The sequence below is a fragment of the Hylobates moloch genome, unplaced genomic scaffold (genome assembly GCF_009828535.3).
Source record: "Hylobates moloch isolate HMO894 unplaced genomic scaffold, HMol_V3 SCAFFOLD_1, whole genome shotgun sequence".
Lineage (NCBI taxonomy): Eukaryota > Metazoa > Chordata > Mammalia > Primates > Hylobatidae > Hylobates > Hylobates moloch.
In genome coordinates this window covers 53,767,643-53,789,532 of record NW_026652276.1, presented here as the reverse complement: position 1 = coordinate 53,789,532, position 21,890 = coordinate 53,767,643, and the positions used below count along the sequence as shown (strand labels likewise).

The window sequence follows — 21,890 nt, the reverse complement described above, 5'->3', positions numbered from 1 at the left end:
AGCACTATTGAAATGCATATCTTAGTTTCATCCTGAATCAGGAGGTCTATCTGTATCCATTATGCCTTTGTTTTAGGTTGGGGTGTACATAATTATAAAATCAAAAATTGACAGATGATTGTTCTACTTTTAAAGTCATATGTTATTAACACAAACGAGTATTTCAGAAAGTGAAAAAAGAATCCCATCAACTATGTTTATTTCCATCTGTGTTCACAGGAAGTTCAACACAATTGCCAGCTTCATAGAATATCTTTTTGTGCAGATGATAAAACTGACAAGAGGATATTCACTTTCATATGCAAAGATTCTGAGTCAAATAAACATTTGTGCTATGTATTTGACAGCGAAAAGTGTGTAAGTATCCCAGATGTTGTAGGGTGGTTTGTTCTGTTTTACAAGCCAGGAATTGTCTTGCTTCTGGCATTAGCAAAGTATTTGAAAATGAATAATGTCTGTAAATACTTAGCTGTACTAATAGATTTATTTTGTCATGAGAATATGCTTCAGGATTTCATCTGTAACTAAATTCTCATGGTCATGAGCATAAACTTACATGTAAATTTCTTTTATTAGAATGTCATGCCTGCTTATGTTATGCATGCATTTATTTTATAATAATTTAATCTATTTTACAATTTTAAACTCAAATATGATTTAGTAATATGCACATAATACAAAGAGTAATGGTGAGCAAAAGTGTGTTTCCCTCACATGTGCAGAATGTGATGGATTTTATGAAAATAAATATTCTTAACTCCAGGAAATATAATCTGTATGGTTCCTTAAAAGATTTTCCAATACATTGAAAATTTAGTTCCTTATGTTCATTATATAAAAATCTTAGGCCAGGCGCGGTGGCTCACGCCTGTAATCCCAGCACTTCGTGAGGCCGAGGTGGGCAGATCACGAGGTCAAGAGATCAAGACCATCCTGACCAAAATGGTGAAACTCCGTCTCTACTAAAAATACAAAAATTAGCTGGGTATGGTGGCGTGTGCCAGTGATCCCAGCTACTAGGGAGGCTGAGGCAGGAAATCACTTGAACCTGGGAGGCAGAGGTTGCAGTGAGCCAAGGTCGCGCCACTGAACTCCAGCCTGGTGGCAGAGTGAGACTCCATCTCAAGAGGAGAAAAAAAAAACTTAAAATAATGAAAGTTAATGGAATTGTATGTGTGAAATTCTAAGTTAAATCCTGTAGCAGTTGTTTAATCATCTGGAATCTTAAGGAAAACCCATTGATGGCTGCAATAAAGGAAAAACATGTAACCTCAACAATTTTATTGGTTTAGATAGGAAATAAAACAATTCATCTGTTTGCTAATTTTTCCTGCTGTCAAAAATAGCAGATAGCTAATATTATTATCACTGCTATGTCATTTGTTTATCTAGTTTCAGTATTGAGCTTCTTGAGAACAAATACCTTTTTATTTGCTCATGTGACTCCTACATCAAGTGGACAATAGGTGCTCAATGAAACATTCCTAAGAAAAAGATCACGTTGAAAAGTTACAAAAAATAGAGCAAGATTTTATTTTTATTTTTTAAACTGTAGTTCTCTAGAAAGGAAAGCTAATATGCTAAGCTACTAGACATTATAATACCTTTTGTGAATTTTGTGCACATTATGGAACATTTCATCAGAAAAAAGATGCTTAGCAATATAAGACAATATTTTGTGCACAATAAGACATTTTATATAGCTCAAATTGATTTTGAATTTTATTTTATATGAACTTCTGATGAATGAATAAATAAAATTTACATATTTCAAGTGTTTTTTAACCATGATTGCTTGAAGATTCTTTTCTCTATGACTGAGAAGATTAAAGTTGATATTTGTTGAATGTCTTCTACACATAATTTATAATAACCTTTTACCACCTACATAAAGAAGTAAACTTAATTATTATTCTTTCCTGCCTTACCCATAGAAATAAATTTCCTTGAGGTCCTTTGAAATGTTTCAGAGTCAGAGTTCATTCTAAATATTGGCCTTCTTATAGATTTGTGCCATTTGTTTTATATTCTTTGATCCCTATCCAAATTTGTTAAATTAATATTTAAAATATAAGTTTGCCAGCTTATAAGCATAGACCCCATTTCTTTTTTATCATAACTGTAATTGATTGTTCTCTTTGGATATAGCATATCAACTTTATTTTCTCTTGTTGTGCACATGTACCCTAAAACTTAAAGTATAATAAAAAAAATTTAAAAAGATTGAAAATAATTTCTTGAAGCCTAAGCAGTGGTTCACAATCATTAATGTGCATAAAAATCATACAGGATGCCTTTTAAAAGCTCTTATCAATTGGGGCTGGAGCTCAGGGAATCTATATTTATCAAGTATACCAAGTGATTCTGCTGCAGGTAGAGGAAGTCTTGTCTTTGAGAAGTTCCCAGATATCTCCCAACTATAAGTTGGCATCACCTTCATGAGCTGAAAAAGGACGTTTCCTCAAAATTTTGTTATACTTGCACTATCTTAACTATGAGGTTTTATCAGTACTAATTATAATGATGACTATATTTATAACACTGATGTTATATGTATGCAGAATTTTTGATATGCCATCTTATGTAATTCTCATTTTAAATAGTTTAGCATAGAGTGTTAAAATGGGAAATAAGTTATGGCCTATCTCATACAACTCTCCTCCTATTTTAAAAAACCAAGACTGGAGATGTTGAAGTAAGTTGCCCAAAGTTGCAAAACTAAGTAGTCAGTAGAATCAGGACTAAAATCTAAGACTCGTAATTCTTATTGCTACATTTATCTCATCATGCTATATTACTCCCATAGCTGTGGCCTCCTCTAGAGTTCATCTGCTCTTATTGGGGCCTTTACTCTATCTGTTCATTGTATTTTATCTTTTTAGTACTTCTTTGAAATTGAGATTTTGAAAGATGAAACCTTTTTTAGTAAGGCACAAGACTGGAATTCACTACTTTATTAACAGTATCATGTTGTATTAATAGTCCTCCTTCTTCCATGGTGACAGTGAGGACCACTCAACCCTGCCAAATTAGAACACTGAATGAGAACATTCAACCCTGCCAAATTAGAATGCTGAGCTTCTATACTTACCAGGCAATAAGGGGGCAGTGCATTTCCACCCTCAGTCTCCTACTGGAATTGCATCTGATGAAGCCACCTAAAGCAGAAAATTTAAATAATTTCCAGTATTTCATAAAATGAAAATCACTGTTCATACCAAGAAACAGGTTTCTTAAACTAAAAAAGAAATGCCAGTCAGTAGTTACCAACACATAGATGTCAGAGATATTATAATTATAGGACAAAGGTTTTAGAACAGCCATCATATAACATAATAAAATGAGCAGTTACAAACACACATGAAACAGATGAGAATGTAGAAAGTCTTATCAATGAAACAGAAAATCTAAGCAAAGAAACAGAAGATATAGCATTAGGAGATATACCTAATGCTAAATGACGAGTTAATGGGTGCAGCACACCAACATGGCACATGTATACATATGTAACAAACCTGCGTGTTGTGCACAAGTACCTTAAAACTTAAAGTATAATAATAATAATAGAAGAATACTGAAAAATAAAGTAACCACATGAAAGACTTAGTGTATGGGCTTAACAGCAGAATAGAGAGGACAGAGGAAAAGAATCAATGACCTGGAATATTGACAAATAGAAAACGCCCAATCTGAACAACACGAAGATTATAGACTCAATAAACCAACAAAAACAAAGCCAAAACAGAACCTCATGGACTGTGGGACCATAACAAAATATCTAACATTTGTGTGTCATGTGAGTCCTGGAAAAAGAGAAATAAGCACCCTTAAAAACACTCCAAGAATATTAGTTGAAAACTTTCCCAATTTGACAAAGGAAATCAACCTATAGATTTAAAATACTGAGTGATCTCCAAACAGGATTAATCCAAGTAACTCCACACCAAGACACATCATATTCAAGCTTCTGAAAACTAAAGACAAAAGGAAAATCTTGAAAGCAACAAGAGATAAGCAAGTACTTACCTATAGCAGAGAATGTGAATGGCAGTGTATTTCTCACCAGAAACCATGAAGGCAAGAAGGAAGTTGCATAATACTTTTTGAGTAATGGAAAAAACAAAAGCCTGTCAAATGACCCTATATCCAGAAAAATATTCTTCAGAAATTGGAAAGAAATTTTTAAAAATTATTAGATGAATGAAAATTAAGATTGTTTGCCACTACTAGATATCCTAAATGAATGGCTAAAGGAAGTTCTCTAAATGGAAAGGAAACAATGCAAAACGGGAACTTGGAGCATAAGGAAGGAAAAAAAAAACAAGATGAGCAAACATATGAGTAAATCCTTAGTTTTCTAAATTATGTTTGATGGTAGAAGAAAAAATACTTTCTGATGTGATTTTAAATCTGATGTGATTTTATATATGGGCATATGAAATATGTAAGGCAATTATATTAAACTAGGAAAGTTAAGAGGATGTAAAAAGGGAGGTGAGGTTTCTACACCTCACATGAACTGGAAAAATAATAGCGCTAGGTAACTACGATAAGTTATATAGATAAAATGTGAATCCGACAACAACCACTAACATGTTGTATAATGAGATACACTTAAAAGCACTATAGAGAAATTAAAATGTTATCATTTTAAAAGCTCATAGAAATGCAATGAAAAGAAAACAGAGAAAGAAAAAAGATAGGTAACAGAAAAGAAAAAGATTAAATAATGTACTTAAGCCCTAACATATCAAAAATCACATTAAATGTAAATGGTCTAACTACACCAGTTAAAATATGTTGTTAGGGTGGATTACAAAACATAATCCAGATACATATTGTCTACAAGAAGTTCATTGCAAACATAATGGTATAGGTGATATAGGCAGGCTAAAAATGAAAGAATGAAAAGAGAGTTTTCATGCAAACATTATTCAGAGAAAGCAGTAGTAACTATATTTACATCAGATAAAGTAGACCTCAATGCAAAGAAAATTACCAGAGACACAGGGGGGCATATAGTGATAAAAGGGACCAGTTCCCAAGAAGATATGGTAATCCTAACTGTGTATTACCAAAAAACAGAGCTGCAAAATGAGAAACAAAAACAGATAGAACTAAAAGAGTAAATAGACAAATATGCAATTATAGTCAAAATTTTACTGGCACTTTCCCTCAAATTTATAGAATAATTAGAAAATCATCAAGGATATAGAATAACTCAACATCATCAGCCAGTGGGATCTAATGAGCAGTTACAGAGAACCTCACACAACAACAACAGAATGTACATTATTTTCAAGTATTTGAGGAAGATGTACCAAATTAAGTCACATCCTGGACCATAAAATAAATCTTGAAAATTTAAAAGAATTAAAATTATTTAACGTTTCTCTGACTATAAGGAAATCAATCTAAAGATCAGTAACAGAAAGCCAGAAAATCTTTAAAAGCTAGGAAATGAAACATCATATTCATAAATATTCCATACATCAAATAGTGATTCACAAATGAATTTTTAATTTTGTGAATTGAATAAAAATGAACTAGAGCATATCAACATTTGTGTGATATAACTAAAGCAGTGCTAAGAAAGAAATCTGTAACTAATTTAATACATTAGGAAAGAGGAAAGTCTCAAATGAATAATCTATGTTCCCATCTCAATTACACAGAACAACAAAAATATCAAAATAAACCTCAAATTAAGCAGAAGGAAGATAAGATTAATAAGAGAAGAAATTGGTGAAGTAGAAAATACAGAAAATAATGAAGCAAAGACCTGATTCTTTAAAAGATTATAAAAGTCACAAATTGTATTAATTTGGCAAAGAACAAAAGAGAGGGAGAAGACTCAAGTTACCAATATTTAGAATGAGAACCAGCAGATTTCACTACAGACTCTCTGAATATCAAAAGAATAAGAGAATCCTATAAAGAACTTTACACACACAAATTCAAAAATACAAATAAATTGGATCAATTATTTAGGAACAATATTACCACAAATCACTCATTATTAAATAGATTATTTTAATAGCCTGGTAACTATAAAGGAAATTAAATTTATAAATTAAAAGTTATTAAAAGATAAATCTCCAGGTGTAGATGGTTTCACTGGAGAATTCTATAAAATGTTTAAACAGGAATTAATGCTATTCTGTACAATCCATTCCAGTGAAAAATAAGAGAGACAGAAACACTTTCTACTTCATTTTGTGAAACTAGTATTTCTCTGATACCAAAACCAGACTTAGATAATGAAAAAAAAAAAAAAAAAAAACTAGAGATCTGAATTCCTCAGGAACATAAATGTAAAAATTCCTAAGGAAATATAACCCAGTAATGCATTATATTAGTCAGGGTTCTCTAGATGGATAGAGCTAATATATATATTGGAAGTTTATTAAGGAGTATTAAACTCACACAATCACAAGGTGCCACAATAGGCCCAGCTGCAAGCTGAGGAGCAAGGAAGCCAGTCATAGTCCCAAAGCTGAAAAACTTGAAGTCCAAGTTCAAGGGCAGGAAGCATCCAGCACAGGAGAAAGATGTAGGCTGGGAGGTTAAGCCAGTTTAGCCTTTTCACGTTTTTCTGTCTGCTTTATATTCTGGCTGCACCAGCAGCCGATTAAATGGTGCCCATCCAGATTAAAGGTGGGTCTGCCTTTTCCAGCCCACTGACTCAAACGTTAATCTCCTTTGGCAGCACCCTCACAGACACACACAGGATCAATACTTTGCATCCTTCAATCCAATAAAGTTGATGCTCAGTAATAACCATCACATGCATTAAAAGAATTATATGCAAAGATTAAGAGTAGTTTGTCCCAAGGATGCACATTTTGCTCAACATTCAAAAATCCAATGATATAGTCAACCACATGGAAAATCTAAAGAAGAAACGTGATAATACCAGTCAATGCTTTAAAAATAACTTAAAGAATGAACACACACTCATTGTTTAAAACTCTCAGAAAAATAGGAATAGAAAGAACTTCCTCAATTTGATAAAGAGCATCTAAACAAAATACAGATATTTTACTTTATGGTAGAAAAAATGTATGCTTTCCTCCTAAGATATGCAACTAAGCAAAGCTTTTCACTCTCTTGGCTCATATGAAACACAGCCATAGAAGCTCTAGCCATTGCAGCAAGACAAAAAAGCATATAATAAATTTGCAGATTGTAAAAAAAGAAATAAAACTGTGCTTATATGCAGATGGCATGATTGTCTAAGTAGAAAATTTTCAGTCTAAAACAGTTTCTGCATTTAATAAATGAGTTTAGCCAGGTGGCAGAATACATAATTAACATACATGGATCAATTGTATTGCTGTATACTAGTAGTGAACATATGGATACAAAAATTTACAATTGCTAAAAGAAGTGGAATACATAGGTATAAGTCTAAACTAAGAAGTGAAATTTGTATGCTGAAAATTCATATGCAACAAATTGCTGATAAAAGAAATGATAGAATCTATAAATAAATGGAGAGATACTATTTTCAGTTCTTTTTAACACAATTCCTGTCAAAATTATAGCAAGGTTGTTTGTAGATATAGACAAGATTATTCTAAACTTTATATGGGAAAGCAAAGGAACTAGAATCGCTAAAACAATTTCAAAAAAAGAGCAGTGAAGTGAAAGTAATTCATCTACCCTGTTTCAAGACTTATTAGATACCTTTACTAATGAAGACTTTAGTTTTGGTGGAGGGATAGACAATAGGTCGATGGAAGAGCGAACATATAAATTAACACACAGAAATATGCCCAGCTAATGTTTGTCAATGCTGCAAAAGCAGTACAATAGGGGGAAGAAGGTTTTGTTTTGTTTTGTTTTGTTTCGTTTTGTTTTGTTTTGTTTTCAGAGAGTGCTGGTGCAATTGGACTTTCATAGGCAAATAAAATGCACCTTGACCTAAACCTCACACTCTATGTAAAAATTAACTGAAAATTCATCATGGACTTAGATATAAAAATACAACTATAAAACATTTAGCAAAAAAACACGTGGGAAATCTTCAGGGTGTAGGGCTAGGAAAAGAGTTCTTAGAATTGACATCCATAGCAGGATTTAAAATGGGGGAAAATGATACATTGAACTTTTGAAAACATTTTTCTATGTATAAGTGCTTTGTTCCATGTCTTAAGAAAGCATTTTTTTATCATAAAGTAAAATATCTGTATTTTGTTTAGATGCTCTTTATCAAATTAGGGATGAAAAGACTGGGAGAAAGTATTTGCAAACCACATATCAGACAAATAACTAGTAAAAAATCATTCAACACTCAACAATATGAAAACAATCAAATTAGAACATGAACAAAAGACAACAAGATGCATTTCATTGAAGAGGATATACAGATGGAAAGTAAGCATGTGAAAAGATGTTAAACATTGGTGTCCATTAGGGAAATGCAAATAAAAATCAAAATAAGATATTACTACAGAATTATCAGGCTACAATAAAATCACCAAATGCTGGTAAGAATGGGGAAAAAGTACATCATTCACACATAGCTGATGGAGATATAAAATGGTATGACCATTCAGGAAAAACAGTTTGGCACTTTTATAAGAAGCTAAACATGCAGCTGTTCTATGAAATACTTGGACATTTATCCCAGAGAAATCAAAACTTAAAATGTTCACACAAAAACCTATACACAAATATTTATAGAGGCTTATTCATAATAGCCCAAAACTACAAGCCATCCAGAAAATGTGTGAAGGGACATTACTTAGCAATAAAAAGGCATGAACTATTAGACACACAGCAATGTGGATGACTCTCCAGAGATTAGGGAATGCAAAAAGTCTTTCTCAAAAGCCTGTGTACTCTATGATTCGATTTCTATAACATTCTTAAAATAGCAAAATTATAGAAATGGAGAACAATTAGTGATTGCCAGAGGTTAAGGAAATGGTGAGGGCAGGCTAGAAGAGGATGTGCTTATAAAACAGCAAGATGAAGGATTCTTGTCGTAATCAAATTATTCTGTATTTTGACTATATTCTTAATATCCTGATTGTACTATAGTACTGTACTGTAGTTTTGCAATATATTATCATTAGAATAACCTGGACAAAGGATACACAAGATCTCTCTGTATTATTTCTCACAGCTGAGTGTAAATCTAAATTATCTGAAAATAAAGTTTACCTTAAATATCTGAAGAATAACGTATGGCCTATTTGGACCAAACCTTTTATCTTATTTTAAGTAAATGCAGGCCAAAAAGAATTAGTTTCTTTCCTAGAGTGACAAGCTAGATAGAGACAGAATTTGAACTTAGAGGAAGGCCTACCTTAGCATACTACAAAACTAGAACAGAGAATTTGTTGTGATATGGTTTATTTTTATTATAAATTAAATATAATTGCTGTCAACTGTTTAACCATTATTTTGATTTTCTTTATTTTTCACAATTTCATTTCCAAATGTTAATAAATATACCTTATTTGCTGAATGCTGCTTTTAATATAATTTAAAGAGTAGCCCCAATAAACAAATGAAATTATCACACACACATTTTTTAATGATGTGAAAGGAACTGTAAAACAAGGCAAAGTTTAAAACTTCGTTTTTACATCTTAATTAATTCTCCATAAAAAGAGTTCATTGTCAAAAGAATCATACATTATTAGTACTAGAAGGAATCATTGCATCCAGTCATTTTACAAGGTCTATTTGTGAGAAGGTGTTTACTGCATATTCTTATTATAGCCATATTTCATGTTTACTTTGTATTAATAAAAATTTTTGAATCACATTTATCCAAATAAAAAATTAATGTTTTTTTATTTCATTACATGGTTGAGGGAGAGCTAATTTTCTTAGATTAGCCATCCAACTTAATGTAATTAGTTTGAAATTAGAATCTGGAAGCTTATTGTTGCTGAGTATTTCCTTCCAATACCAGTTTTCATGTCTCCATTTCATGAAATACTATAATTTACATATCAAGTCCCTGAGTTTAAAAACTCCAAAGAATTGGCTTATTATGACAGCAAGCAGGAGTGACCAGCTGTAAACTAGAAAACTAATTTTTTAGTTAATTTAATTGTCTGAGGTTCTTTTGTATGTGATTTTTTAAGACAAACTTTCTTTTATTTGAACAAATTTGTGGAGTAAATGTGAAACATTGTTACAGAGATATAATGTGTAGTGATCAAGTCAAGGCATTTAGGGAGGGCATCACCTGAGTATAATACATTTATATTAACTGTAGTCACCTTACTCTACTATCAAACACTGAATTTATTCCTTCTCTCTAACTGTATGTTTGTACCCATTAACCCACTTCTCTTCATCCTCCTTTCCCCACTTATTCTTCTCAGGCTCTGTTATCCATCTTTCTACTCTCTACCTCCATGTGGTCAAATACTTTACTTTCACATGTAAATAAGAACATGCAATATTTGTCTTTTTGTGCCTTGTTTATCTCACTTAAGATAATGACCTCCAGTTCCATCCATGTTGCTGCAAATGACATGATATCATTACTTTTATCGCCAAATAATATTTTATTGTGCATATATACACCACATTTTCTGCATCCATTTATCCATTGGCAGACATTTAGGTTGATTCCATATGTTTGCTATTGTGAATAGTCTTGAAATAAACATCTGAGTGCAGGAATCCCTTTGATATATTGATTTCTTTTCCTTTGGATGGATACCCAGTAGTGGAGCTGCTGGATCAAATGATAAGTATATTTTCAGGTTTTTTTTTTTGAAATCTTTATACTGTTTTCCATAGTAGCTTTAGTAGTTTACATTTCCACCAACAGTGCATAAAAGTTCCTTTTTCTCCACATCCTCGCCGGTCTCTGTTATCTTTTGTCTTTTTGATAATAGCCATTCTGACTGGGGTAAGATGATAACATTGTGGTTTTGATTTGCATTCCGTGATGGTTATGATATTGAGCGTGTTTTAATATACTTGCTGGCTGAACGTGTGTCTTCCTGTGGGAAATGTCTATTCATGTTCTTTCTCATTTTTTTTTTTTTAAATGGGAACATTTTTTTTTTCCTAAGTTGTTTGAGTTCCTTGTATATTCTGGAAGTTAGTCCTCTGTCAGATGAATAATCCGAAAATATTTTCTCCAGTTCAAAAGTTGTTTCTTCATTCTGTTGATTATTTATTTTTCTGTGCAGATGCTTTTTAGTGTAATTAAGTACCATTTGTCCATTTTTGTTTGTGTTGCCAGTACTTTTGACATCTTAGTCATAAATTCTCTGCCTAGCCCAATGTTCAGTAGTTTTCCTTAGATTTTCTTTTAATATTTTTACAGTTCCAGATATTACATGTAAGTTTTTAGGCCACTTTGAGTTGATTTTTATATATGGTGATAGATAGGGGTCCAGTTTCATTCTATTCAATTCAATTTTCCCAGCACCATTAATTGAAGAGGATGTTCTTTCTCCAATGTAAGTTCTTTTTGGCTTTGTCAAAGCTCAGTTGACTGTAAATATGTGGTTTTATTTCTGAGTTCTTTATTCTATTCCATTAGTCTGCGTGTCTGTTTTTATACCAATACCATACTGCTTTGGTTACTGTTGCCTTGTAGTATATTTTGAAGTCAGGTAATGTGATGCCTCCAGCTTGGGTCTTTTTGCTCAGAATTGCTTTAAGTTTGCCGTTTCTTATTCTGTGATGAATGATGTCAGTATTTTGGTAGACATTGCATTGAATCTGCAGGTTGCCTTGGTTGGTAGAGTCATTTAAATGATATTATTTCTTATGATCCATGAACATAGGATATTTTTCTATTTGTTTGTATCATTGACTATTTCTTTTATCAGACAGTAAATAGTACTCTCCTTATAGAGAACTTTTACCTCCTTGGTTAAATTTATTCATATATATATTTATTACTATATATATGTATATACATATATGTGTTTATCTCTCTCTCTCTCTATATATATATGTATATATATATATGCATGTGTATACATATTGCACTATCGTAAAAGAGATTGCCTTCTTGCTTTCCTTCTCAGCTACATCACTGGTGTACAGAAATGCTCCTGACTTTTGTACATTAATTTTGTGTCCTCCGTCTTACTAAATTCATTTATCAAATCTGAGAGTTTTTTTATGGAGCAATTAGGTTTTTCTAGATATAAGATCATATCAGCAAAGAGGGATAATTTGACTCCTCTTTTCCAATTTGGATGCCTTTTATTTCTTTCTTGTTTGATTGCCCTGGGTGGACGTCCAGTACTGTGTTGAATAGGAATAATGAAGGTGGGCATTCTTGTCTTCTTCCAGTTTGTAGAGGAAAGGCTTTCACCATTTCCTCCTTCAGTATGACATTAGGTGTGGATTTGTTATTTTATGGTATGTTTCTTCTGTGCCTAGTTTGTCGAGAGATTGTTATCATGAAGGAATGTTGAACTTTATCAAATTCTTTTTCTGTGTCTATTGAGATGATTATTTTTGTCCTTCATTCCATTAATTTGAGTTACCGCCTTTACTGATCTGTATATGTTGAACCATCCACGCATCTCTTGTATAAATACCACTCAATCATGGTGTATTATATTTTTCTGTGCTGTTGAGTTAGCTAACATTTTGTTGAGGATTTTGTGTCTTTGTTCATCAAGAATATTGACCAGTAGTTTTGTTTTTGTTGTTGTTGTATCCTTATCTGGTTTTGTTATCAAGGGGATCTTGGCCTTATAGAATGAGTTAAGAAGAACCCTGTTCTTCAATGTTTTGGAATAGTTTCAGGATTGGTATTAGTTCTTTGCATATTTGGTAGAATTTTGTTGTGAATCCATCTAGTCCTGACCTTTTCTTTGTTGAGACAGTTTTTTTTTGGAGTAATTAATTTATCATTATTATTATTATACTTTAAGTTTTAGGGTACATGTGCACAATGTGCAGATTTGTTACATATGTATCCATGTGCCATGTTGGTGTGCTGCACCCATTAACTCGTCATTTAGCATTAGGTATATCTTTTAATGCTGTCCCTCCCCCATCTCCCTACCCCACAACAGTCCCCGGAGTGTGCTGTTCCCATTCCTGTGTCCGTGTGTTCTCATTGTTCAATTCCCACCCATGAGTGAGAACATGCAGTGTTTGGTTTTTTGTCCTTGCGATAGTTTACTGAGAATGATGGTTTCCAGTTTCATCCATGTCCCTACAAAGGACATGAATACATCATTTTTTATGGCTGCATAGTATTCCATGGTTTATATGTGCCACATTTACTTAATCCAGTATGTCGTTGTTGGACATTTGGGTTGGTTCCAAGTCTTTGCTATTGTGAACAGTGCCGCAATAAACATATGTGTGCATGTGTCTTTATAGCAGCATGATTTATAATCCTTTGGGTATATATCCAGTAATGGGATGGCTGGGTCAAATGGTATTTCTAGTTCTAGATCCCTGAGGAATCGCCACACTGACTTCCACAATGGTTGAACTAGTTTACAATCCCACCAACAGTGTAAAAGTGTTCCTATTTCTCCACATCCTCTCCAGCACCTGTTGTTTCCTGACTTTTTAATGATGGCCATTCTAACTGGTGTGAGATGGTATCTCATTGTGGTTTTGATTTGCATTCCTCTGATGGCCAGTGATGATGAGCATTTTTGCATGTGTTTTTTGGCTGCATAAATGTCTTCTTTTGAGAAGTGTCTGTTCATGTCCTTTGCCCACTTTTTGATGGGGTTGTTTGTTTTTTTCTTGTAAATTTGTTTGAGTTCATTGTAGATTCTGGATATTAGCCCTTTGTCAGATGAGTAGGTTGCGAAAATTTTCTCCCATTTTGTAGATTGCCTGTTCACTCTGATGGTAGTTTCTTTTGCTGTGCAGAAGCTCTTTAGTTTAATTAGAACCCATTTGTCAATTTTGGCTTTTGTTGCCATTGCTTTTGGTGTTTTAGACATGAAGTCCTTGCCCATGCCTATGTCCTGAATGGTATTGCCTAGGTTTTCTTCTAGGGTTTTTATGGTTTTAGGTCTAACATGTAAGTCTTTAATCCATCTTGAATTAATTTTTGTATAAGGTTTAAGGAAGGGATCCAGTTTCAGCTTTCTACATATGGCTAGCCAGTTTTCCCAGCACCATTTATTAAATAGGAATCCTTTTCCCATTGCTTGTATTTGTCAGGTTTGTCAAAGATCAGATAGTTGTAGATATGCGGCATTATTTCTGAGGGCTCTGTTCTGTTCCATTGATCTATGTCTCTGTTGTGGTACCAGTACCATGCTGTTTTGGTTAGTGTAGCCTTGTAGTATAGTTTGAAGTCAGGTAGTGTGATGCCTCCAGCTTTGTTCTTTTGGCTTAGGATTGACTTGGCGATGCGGGCTCTTTTTTGGTTCCATATTAACTTTAAAGTAGTTTTTTCCAATTCTGTGAAGAAAGTCATTGGTAGCTTGATGGGGATGGCATTGAATCTGTAAATTACCTTGGGCAGTATGGCCATTTTCATGATATTGATTCTTCCAACCCATGAGCATGGAATGTTCTTCCATTTGTTTGTATCCTCTTTTATTTCATTGAGCAGTGGTTTGTAGTTCTCCTTGAAGAGGTCCTTCACGTCCCTTGTAAGTTGGATTCTTAGGTATTTTATTCTCTTTGAAGCAATTGTGAATGGGAGTTCACTCATGATTTGGCTCTCTGTTTGTCTGTGATTGGTGTACAAGAATGCTTGTGATTTTTGCACATTGATTTTGTATCCAGAGACTTTGCTGAAGTTGCTTATCAGCTTAAGGAGATTTTGGGCTGAGATGATGGAGTTTTCTAGATATACAATCATGTCATCTGCAAACAGGGACAATTTGACTTCCTCTTTTCCTAATTGAATACCCTTTATTTCCTTCTCCTGCCTGATTGCCCTGGCCAGAACTTCCAGCACTATGTTGAATAGGAGCGGTGAGAGAGGGCATCCCTGTCTTGTGCCAGTTTTCAAAGGGAATGCTTCCAGTTTTTGCCCATTCAGTATGATATTGGCTGTCGGTTTGTCATAGATAGCTCTTATTATTTTGAGATATGTCCCATCAATACCTAATTTGCTGAGAGTTTTTGGCATGAAGGGTTGTTGAATTTTGTCAAAGGCCTTTTTGGCATCTATTGAGATAATAATGTGGTTTTTGTCTTTGGTTCTGTTTGTATGCTGGATTACATTTATTGATTTGTGTATGTTGAACCAGCCTTGCATCCCAGGGATGAAGCCCACTTGATGATGGTGGATAAACTTTTTGATGTGCTGCTGGATTCGGTTTGCCAGTATTTTATTGAGGATTTTTGCATCGATATTCATCAAGGATATTGGTCTGAAATTCTCTTTTTTGGTTGTGTCTCTGCCAGGCTTTGGTATGAGGATGATGCTGGCCTCATAAAATGTGTTAGGAAGGATTCCCTCTTTTTCTATCAATTGGAATAGTTTCAGAAGGAATGGTACCAGTTCCTCCTTGTACCTCTGGTAGAATTCGGCTGTGAATCCATCAGGTCCTGGACTCTTTTTGGTTGGTAAGCTATTGATTATTGCCACAATTTCAGAACCAGTTATTGGTCTATTCAGAGATTCAACTTCTTCCTGGTTTAGTCTTGGGAAGGTGTATTTGTCGAGGAATTTATCCATTTCTTCTAGATTTTCTAGTTTATTTGCGCAGAGGTGTTTGTAGTATTCTCTGATGGTAGATTGTATTTCTGTGGGATCGGTGGTGATATCCCCTTTATCATTCTTTATTGCATCCATTTGATTCTTCTCTCTTTTCTTCTTTATTAGTCTTGCTAGTGGTCTATCAATTTTGTTTATCTTTTCAAAAAACCAGCTCCTTGGATTCATTAATTTTTTGAAGGATTTTTTGTGTCTCTATTTCCTCCAGTTCTGCTCTGATTTTAGTTATTTCTTGCCTTCTGCTAGCTTTTGAATGTGTTTGCTCTTGCTTTTCTAGTTCTTTTAATTGTGAAGTTAGGGTGTCAATTTTGGATCTCTCCTGCTTTCTCTTGTGGGCATTTAGTGCTATAAATTTCACTCTACACAGTGCTTTGAATGTGTCCCAGAGATTCTGGTATGTTGTGTCTTTGTTCTCGTTGGTTTCAAAGAACATCTTTATTTCTGCCTTCATTTCGTTATGTACCCAGTAGTCATTCAGGAGCAGGTTGTTCAGTTTCCATGTAGTTGAGCGGTTTTGAGTGAGTTTCTTAATCCTGAGTTCTAGTTTGATTGCACTGTGGTCTGAGAGACAGTTTGTTATAATTTCTGTTCTTTTACATTTGCTGAGGAGAGCTTTACTTCCAACTATGTGTTCAATTTTGGAATAGGTGTGGTGTGGTGCTGAAAAGAATGTATATTCTGTTGGTTTCAGGTGGAGAGTTCTGTAGATGTCTATTAGGTCCACTTTGTGCAGAGCTGAGTTCAATTCCTGGATATCCTTGTTAACTTTCTGTCTCATTGATCTGTCTGATGTTGACAGTGGGGTGTTAAAATCTCCCATTATTATTGTGTGGGGAGTCTAAGTCTCTTTGTAGGTCACTCAGGACTTGCTTTATGAATCTGGGTGCTCCTGTATTGAGTGCATATATATTTAGAATACTTAGCTCTTCTTGTTGAATTGATCCCTTTACCATTATGTAATGGCCTTCTTTGTCTCTTTTCATCTTTGTTGGTTTAAAGTCTGTTTTATCAGAGACTAGGATTGCAACCCCTGCCTTTTTTTGTTTTCCATTTGCTTGGTAGATCTTCGTCCATCCCTTTATTTTGAGTCTATGTGTGTCTCTGCATGTGAGATGGGTTTCCTGAATACAGCACACTGATGGGTCTTGACTCCTTATCCAATTTGCCAGTCTGAGTCTTTTAATTGGAGCATTTAGCCCATTTACATTTAAAATTAATATTGTCATGTGTGAATTTGATCCTGTCATTATGATGTTAGCTGGTTATTTTGCTCGTTAGTTGATGCAGTTTCTTCCTAGCCTCGATGGTCTTTACAATTTGGCATGTTTTTGCAGTGGCTGGTACCCATTGTTCCTTTCCATGTTTAGTGCTTCCTTCAGGAGCTCTTTTAGGGCAGGCCTGGTGGTGACAAAATCTCTCAGCATTTGCTTGTCTGTATTTTATTTCTCCTTCACTTACGAAGCTTAGTTTGGCTGGATATGAAATTCTGGGTTGAAAATTCTTTTCTTTAAGAATGTTGACTATTGGCCCCCACTCTCTTCTGGCTTGTAGAGTTCCTGCCAAGAGATCAGCTGTTAGTCTGAGGGGCTTCCCTTTGTGGGTAACCCGACCTTTCTCTCTGGCTGCTCTTAACATTTTTTCCTTCATTTCAATTTTGGTGAATCTGACAATTGTGTGTCTTGGAGTTGCTCTTCTCGAGGAGTATCTTTGTGGCACTCTCTGTGTTTCCTGAATCTGAATGTTGGCCTGCCTTCCTAGATTGGGGAAGTTCTCCTGGATAATATCTTGCAGAGTGTTTTCCAACTTGGTTCCATTCTCCCCGTCACTTTCAGGTACACCAATCAGACGTAGGTTTGGTCTTTTCACATAGTCCCATATTTCTTGGAGGCTTTGTTCATTTCTTTTTATTATTTTTTCTCTAAACTTCCCTTCTCACTTCATTTCATTCATTTCATCTTCCGTCACTGATACCCTTTCTTCCAGTTGATCGCAACGGCCACTGAGGCTTCTGCATTCTTCACATAGTTCTCGAAACTTGGCTTTCAGCTCCATCAGCTCCTTCAAGCACTTCTCTCAGATGGAACAGTTTTTATTACTGATTCAATATTGCTACTCATATCGGCCTGCCCAGGTTTTCTATTTCTTCCTGATTCACTTTTGTTAGGTTGCACGTTTCCAGGAACTTACCCATTTACTCTAGATTGTTCAGATTGTTCAGTTTGTCAGCATATTGTTGTTTATAATAGTCTTTGGTGATCTTTGTATTTCTGTAATCAGTTGTTATATTTCCTTTTTCATTCTGATTTAGTTTATTTGGATATTCTCTCTTCTTGGTTAGTCTGCTTAATGATTTCTCAATTTTACTTATTTCAAGGAACCAATTTTTTGTTTCTTTGATCTTGTGTATTTTTTTTAGTCTCTATTTCATTTAGTTCTGTTCTGATCTTTTTTATTTATTTTATAATGTTAATTTTGGGTTGGTTTGTTCTTACTTTTCTAGTTCTGTAGGATATATTAAGTTGTTAACATGTTATCTTTCTACAGGAATTTTTTGATACAGGAATTTATTGCTATAAATGTTCCTCTTAGCACTGGTTTTACTGTGTCTCACAGGTTTTAGTTTATGTTTCCATTTTTTTTAAGAATTTTTTTTTATTTCCATCTTAATTTCTTTTTCAACCCAATGGTCATTCAGGAGCATGTTGTTTAGTTTTCATGTATTTGTATATTTTCCAAAGTTCTTATTAGTATTGATTTATTTTTATTCCATTGTGGTCTGAGGGTGGATAGTAGAAATTATTATCATTTGTTTTTATTTGTTGAGACTTGTTTTGTGGCCTAATATATACTGGGGAATGTTCTATGTACTAATGAAAAGAATGTATCTTCTTCAGTTTTTGGATAGAATATTCTATAAATGTGTATTAGGTCAATTTGGTCTGTAGTACAGTTTAAATTTGGGGGATTTTGTTATCTGTCTAGATGATCTATCTAGTACTGACAGTGGGGTTTTGGACTCCCCCACTATTATTGTATTGCAGTCTATGTCTCTCTTTAGATCTAGAAATATTTACTTTATGGATCTTTGTGCGCCAATATTGGGTGCATATGTACTTAGATTTTTAAAAATTGTTATATCATTTCACTGGATATATTCCTTTATCATTATATAATGACGTTTTCCATCTTTTTAGAACTGTTTTTGGCTTAAAGCCTATTTTATCTAAGTACAGCTATTTCTGCTTGCTTTTGGTTTTCATCTGTGTAGAATATCTTTTTCTGTCTCTTTACTTTTAGTCTATATGTGCCTATACTGGTACGGTGTGTTTCTAGAAGGGAGCATATATTTGGATCATTTTAAAAATCAATTCATTCGTACTATATAATTATATAGAAAACTTAATCCATTTACAGTCAGTGTTATTATTGCTAGGTAAGGCTTTGTTCCTGTCATATTGTTAATTGTTTTCTGGTTGTTTTATATTTGACTTTCTTCTGTTATTGTTCATCTTTGTTGTTTTGGTAGATGTCTGTAGTGGTACACTTTGAGTCTTTTATCTTTTTCCTTTGTGTTAGTTCTTTACCAATGAGTTTTATACATTCATGTGTTTTCCTGTTGGTAAATCTTGTCCATTTGTTTCCAGGTTTAAGACTTCCTTGAGCAATTCATGTAAGACCAGTCTAGTGGTAACAAATTCCCTCAGTATCTACTTGTCTGAGAAAGACTTTATTTCTTCTTCATTTAGAAAGGAGAACATTGCTGGATATCATGTTCTTTTTTTCTTTTAGCACATTGAATACTTTAGCCCATTCTCTTCTAGTCTGTAATGTTTTTGCTGAGAAATTCATTGTTAGGCTGATACGATTTCCTTTATAGGTGACTAGATGCTTTCCTCTTGCTGTTTTTATGATTCTTTATCTTTGACTTTATATAGTCTGAGTATAATGTGCCATGGTGACTGCCTATTTGTTTTGTATCTGCTTGGGGATCATCGATCTTTCAGTAAGTGGATATTTATATCTCCTGCTAGACTTAGAGAGTTTTCATCTAGGCTGGGTGCGGTGGCTCACACCTGTAATCTCAGCATTTTGGAAGGCCAGTAAGGTGGATAACAAGGTCGGGAGTTTGAGACCAGCCTGGCCAATATGATGAAAACCCATCTCTACTAAAAATACAAAAATTAGCCAGGCATGGTGGCACGCACCTGTAATCCCAGCTACTTGGGAGGCTGAAGCAGAAGAATTGCTTGAACCCGGGAGACAGAGGTTGCAGTGAGCTAAGATTGCACCACTGCACCCCATCCTGGATGACAGAGCAAGACTCCATCTCAAAAAAAAAAGGAAAAGAAAGTTTTCATTGACTATTTCATGAAATGGGTTTTCTAATCCTTTTGTGCTTTCTTCACCCTTGGGAACACTGATAATTTGAATTTTCAGTAATTTTAAGGTGTCACAAGTGTCGTGAAGCCTTCCCTCATTCTTTTCTATTATATTTATCTTTATATTTGTCCGACTGAATTATTTCAAAAGATCTGTCTTTAAGAGTTGAGATTTTTTTTTCTTCCACTTGATCTAGTCTATTGTCGAAGATATCATTGTATTTCTCCTCAATGAGTCCTTAAGTTCTAGAATTTGTCTTTCGTTCTTCTAAAACTTATCTATCTCTTCGGTATTTTTCTCATTCATATACTGATTTGTTTTTCTGATTTTTTTTTGTTGTTTTTCAGATTTCTCTTGTATCTCACCGAGCTTCTTTCAAATCAGTATCTTCAATTCTTTATCTGAGATTTTGAGAATTTCTTTTTTATTAAGATCTACTGGAGATCTTAATTTACCAGAGAATTATTATGTTTCTTTCAAGGTGTCATATTTCCTTGATTTTTTGTTTCCTGTGTCCTTATGTTGATATCTGCACATTCGTATAAAAGTCACTTCTTCCTGTTTTTGAATTTACTTTTTGTGGGGAGGTTGTTGCTAAACCACTCAGAAATCTACCACCACATGGCTGGGCTCGGTGGCTCACGCCTGTAATCCCAGCACTTTAGGAGGCCGAGGCAGGTGGATCATGAGGTCAGGAGATCGAGACCATGGTGAAACCCCGTCTCTACTAAAAAAGACTAAAAATTAGCCGGGCATGGTGGCGGGCACCGGTAGTCCCAGCTACTCAGGAGGCTGAGGCAGGAGAATGGTGTGAACCCAGGAGGCAGAGCTTGCAGTGAGCCTAGATCGCACCACTGCACTCCAGCCTGGGCGACAGAGCAAGACTCCGTCTCAAAAAAAAAAAAAAGAAATCTACCACCACGTTCCAATCACCTACCATCAGGCCCCATCTCCAACACTGGAGATTACAGTTTGACATGAGATTTGGTAGGAACACAGATCCAAAACATATCTTTCTGCATCTGGTCCCCTAAATCTCATATCCTTCTCACATTGCAAAATACAATCATACCTTTCCAATAGTCCCCAAAGTCTTAACTTGTTTCGGCCTTAACCCAAAAGTCCAAAGTCCAAAATCTCATCTGAGACAAGGGAAGTCCCTTTCACTTATGAGACTGCAAAATCCAAAGCAAGTTAATTAATTCCAACATACAATGGGAGTACAAGTACTGGGTAAACATTCCCATTCCAAAAGGGAGAAATTGGCCAAAAGAAAGGAGATGCAGGCCTCATGCAATCCCAAAATCCAGCAGGGTAGTCATTACATCTTAAAGCTCCAAAAGAATCTTGTTTGACTCCGTGTCCCATATCCAGGGCACACTGGTTTGAGAGGTGGGCTCCCAAGGTCTTGGGCAACTCTGGCCCTGTGGCTTTGCCATTAGGGTTCAGCCCTAATGGCTACTCTCATGTGCTGGTGTTAAGTGCTTGTGGCTTTTCAGTCAGAGGGTGCAAACTCTCAGTGGATCCACCATTCTGGGGTCTGGAAAATGGTGGCCCTTTTCTCACAGCTTCACTAGGCAGTCCCCAATGGGAAGTCTGTGTGGGGTGTCTAATGAGGGCTCCAATCTTGCAGCAAGGCTCACCTCTTACACTCTGTGCATCTGCAGGCTTAACACCATGTGGAAACTGCCAAAGCTTATGACTTGCACCCTCTGAAGCAGTGACTTGCGCTGTACCTGGGCCTCTTTGAGCCTTAGCTGGAGCTGGAGTGGCTGGGAAGCAGGGAGTAGTGTTGTGAAGCTGTGCAGGGCAGTGGGGCCCTGGGCCTGGCCCATGAAACCGTTCTTCCCTCCTA

The 21,890-nt window shown here is 34.9% G+C and overlaps 1 protein-coding gene across 5 annotated transcripts in view; it reads left to right on the top strand.

Annotated features, from left to right (window-relative positions):
• GULP1 (GULP PTB domain containing engulfment adaptor 1) overlaps positions 1-21,890 on the top strand; it is a 317,880-nt gene that overhangs the window by 260,115 nt on the left and 35,875 nt on the right. For all 5 annotated transcript variants that reach the window (XM_032755190.2, XM_032755188.2, XM_058440353.1 and 2 more), the window contains one exon: positions 220-357. In XM_032755190.2, the coding sequence (XP_032611081.1) occupies positions 220-357 (138 nt within the window). The remainder of the gene's footprint in view (positions 1-219; positions 358-21,890) is intronic.